The following is a 3,950-nucleotide window of genomic DNA, read 5'->3' as shown; positions in this document are numbered from 1 at the left end:
ATATACAAATGCATCAATTACTTTATTCAAAAAAAAAAAAAAAAAAAAATAAATATATATATATATATATATCGTCAGTATCGCACCTACAATTTTCTCTTCAACTAGCCAGCCAAGGGTGGTCGACCACCTCAAAAACACCAGCCGACCACCTTCAGCCAGCCACATTGGGTCACCCACCAACCAACGGCCAACTAACCGGCTTCTTTAGCAGGCCATTTTTCGCCGACCTGCCAAATTGGGTTTTCCACTCGACGCCAACGAGTCATAGCAACGAATTCACTCCAAATTGGTAAATCCTAGCAAGGAAAGGACCGAACAGCCCTGTCCACTCTCCATAATGCAATGACATATTTGTAATCTTACTTTCCCCTCATTATAACTTCTATAAATAGAAGAATCTTGTCGTATGTAAAGAGGTCCATAGGCTCTCTCTCTCAACCCCCATGTAAAGGGTACTCTCCCCTTTTTTGGGCCACTCGTAACCCTCAAGTCTAGTGGAATAAAAGGAGCCAAAGAGCCCAGGAATATCTCTCTTTATCTTCGGATGGAACAAATCTCTCTATTTTTCCCTCGAATTCACGCTCTATACCTTGGGCACAGTCTACGGGACAGATCTGAATCTAACATATACATACACACCCACACATACATGCATTTTTTCTCTTTTTTTTTTTGGCAAAGAGAAACATTTATTTTATCAAAATGGGTTTACATGGCTTTCATCTAATATATGGGATATCAAGCAAATCTCCGTGTAACAAAACTTTAAAATAGGACTTGGAAAGTTACTAATAGTTGTGACACGAGTGGAATTACATGTTGTAGCAAGCCAATTTATTTGTTGATTACCTTCTTTTGGAATGTAGCTCCACAAAACTTGAATATTTGTAGATACTGCTCTAATCTTCTTCAACTAGTGTGTAAGCTTCTAGGGAGTGCTAGCTGAACTTTGATCATTTGTATTAATTAATAGAAAAAAATCCCTTTTATGTGTATATACTTCCACTGCATGTGAATTGCAATTTTGATTGCCTAATATGTTGCTATAACTTCTGCTTCCAAAGCCCCATCGACATATATAAGAGATTGGAGAAATAATAAACATTTATCAGTATGGTTTCTGAAGACACCCCCCATTCCAGTAGAGGCTATTATATGAATCAAATTAGTATTTATTTTGATCCAAGGGGACTTGGGTCTCCTCCAAAAAACTTGTTGTAACTGGTTCTTCTTTAGTCGTGTTATTTCCACCAGTATTAGATTTTGTGCAAACTTTATCTGGTAAACTAAGATTCTTGAGTTTAACAAACAATGTGATGATACTTCCAAATCAGTCACCCTTCTATTTTCGTGTTTAAAGTTAGTCCTGGCCATCTAGATAAATCAAACTATAATGAGAGGAATGACATCTAACTTACTCCTTCCATTCCTCACAACAAACAAACATATATGTCCATATTGAGGTAGGATGAAACCTTTCGCCATACAATTTTTGTAAATTTGCACTTAATCAAAAGATGGATTAAATCTTCTTCCTCCCTTCTATATAGTATGCACCATGAAGAACCCTTAGTCCGTTTAGTTTCAGAATGTCATATGTTGGTAGGATTTTCATAAATAGGCTCCAACAAAAAAATGGCATGGATGGTGTTAGACATTTATGTCAGGTAATGTCCCCCCATTCTACCTGTTGCCAACTAAACTCTATATAGTAAGTGTACTTGGCTATAGATTGGCTGGCAGTGTTCTTGTCACCGACTGATCTTTTTTTACTGCTTTCGATTGAAATATAAAAAAATTGTTTGATTCTCCCATGATTTACCAAATTTCTGAACTTGTTCAAGTCCCATTGGTCATTTCTCCAACAGTCAAATGCCTTGAGGTTTGGCATAAGATTGGTCTGATTTTGATCATGAATTCTACCATCCAACTGTCAGTTATCAAGCCAAAAATCAATATTAGTCTAACCAACATCCCAAATGAAATAATCTTCTGCATGTTCTTTAATTTTTAAGTAAGCTCACCCAAATTTTGGAGTCACCCAACTTCTTTAGTACCTTGAGGGGGTGGTTATCCTTGCAATATTTCTTATGCTTGTATTGAGACTACAAAGATTCTTTGGGAAAGCTTCTTGCTTTAAGCACCTCAAGTATGAAATTCCAACTAATAATATCATATGTTTTTTTAAGATCTAGTTTAAAGATTAAATTGCTTCCTCTACAGAGTTTTTCTAAATTAATTAATAATTCGTAAGCTAAAAAGACATTATTTGGTATATTTCTTCCTTTGACAAAAAGCTGATTGATTAGGAGAGTACGTGTAGTTTAGTAATTACTTTAGTAAGTTTGGATCCTGCTAACCAAGATTTTACTGATTAGTTTAGTAATTACATTAGTAAGACTGATTGAGTTGTAATCATCCCATCTAGTTTGACTTTTTATTTGGGAATTATACAGTGCTGGTAGTGGTTGTGAAATATTTTGGAGAGTCCTCCCCTAAGAAAAAACTTTGCACAACCAATTTTACCTCTTGTTTAACAGTATCCCATAACCTCTTATAAAAGTCTGCAACACGTCCATCAAATCCAGTAGCTTTACTACTATCAATGGAGTTCAGAGCCTTCTTGATTTCCTTTTCATTGGGAGGGAGTGAGTTGAAGGTGTCTGGTAACAATTATATAATCTGCAAAAAGTGTTGGATCGGTTTCTTTATGTTCATTATGGGATTGATTCATGAAGCTTGGAAAATAGTTGACAACATTAGTTGCAATCTGCTGAGGATCAGTAATCCAACATCCATTTTCATTTATAACAACATGATAATATTTAGAATTTATGTCATTATCAGTAAACTTGTTATCAACAGCTTTTTGTTGTAAAAACTATTCTTCCAAACTTATGACAATGAGTAACTTGGCATTAGCTTCATGAAGTTCCTGTTCAGTAGCCTCCTCTCTATTCACAGCTTCTACTATGTCTACAACCTGTCGTTCACTTGACTGACTTGAAGACTGAGATTTCCAAAACATTCTCAATTCCATTTCCTTAAAGCATTGGCAAAAATTTTTTGAAGTTGCCAAAGCTTAAACCAATGACTGTCATATATTGTAGTGCACCAAACATAATTCACAACCTCGAAAGTCTTTATGTTCTGACCAAAAATTGAAATAGCCGAAGGGAGATTTCACACTGATGTCTGTAACTAAGATAGTTAGTAAGAGGGGTCTGTGATTAGTTCCTGTCATGTCGGTAACTCATTGAAATTTGCCCACTAGTGTAAACTTACAAGATTTAGTTGGTTAGGTACTTCATTTTCATATACATAGAGTGCAGATTTTCCCCCATTTTTGCTAGCCTTTTTAACCAAAGAGCAATCACATTTACCATCATATGAATCATGAGGAAAAACTAGGTTTTCCACTGATTCACTACCAAAACCAGCATTGATAGATACAACATCAGCAAAAGAAATTTGTTTGGGGACAAAAGGAGAATCAACAGAGGGAGGCAAAGGATGGTTAGGTGCAACCATGAGTAAAGGCACCAATGGAATAATAAACTATTTTAAGGATTTTTAAATTTCGAGTGCTCGGGAACGCCCAAAAGTCCAAAAACCACACAAGAAACTAAAATAACACCAGAGAAACACTTAAAAAGAGCAAGAGAGACAAGAAACAAATCACCAAAGCCATAAAGGGAAGCACAAGAAATCTCAGAATCGAGAGGGAGGCATAGCCAACTCCATTGCCCACACATACATAAATACATACATACATACATACATACATACATACATACATACATACATACATACATACATACATACATACATACATACATACATACATACATACATACATACATACATACATACATACATACATACATACATACATACATATATATATATCTATATATGTATGTATATATAGATATATATATATATAT

The 3,950-nt window shown here is 35.1% G+C and overlaps 1 protein-coding gene across 1 annotated transcript in view; it reads right to left on the bottom strand.

The window, feature by feature from the left end:
• LOC110028676 (berberine bridge enzyme-like 22) overlaps positions 1–3,534 on the bottom strand; it is a 22,034-nt gene extending 18,500 nt beyond the window's left edge. Inside the window, exons 1-3 of the mRNA XM_020730624.1 lie at positions 3,289–3,534; positions 2,899–3,046; positions 2,530–2,666 (exon numbers count right to left, since the gene is read on the bottom strand). Of these exons, the coding sequence (XP_020586283.1) occupies positions 2,530–2,666; positions 2,899–3,046; positions 3,289–3,534 (531 nt within the window). The remainder of the gene's footprint in view (positions 1–2,529; positions 2,667–2,898; positions 3,047–3,288) is intronic.
• Positions 3,535–3,950: the final 416 nt, after the last annotated feature.

This window comes from Phalaenopsis equestris, unplaced genomic scaffold (genome assembly GCF_001263595.1).
Source record: "Phalaenopsis equestris unplaced genomic scaffold, ASM126359v1 Scaffold000522, whole genome shotgun sequence".
Classification (NCBI taxonomy): domain Eukaryota; kingdom Viridiplantae; phylum Streptophyta; class Magnoliopsida; order Asparagales; family Orchidaceae; genus Phalaenopsis; species Phalaenopsis equestris.
This window is presented reverse-complemented; position numbering and strand designations above follow the sequence as displayed.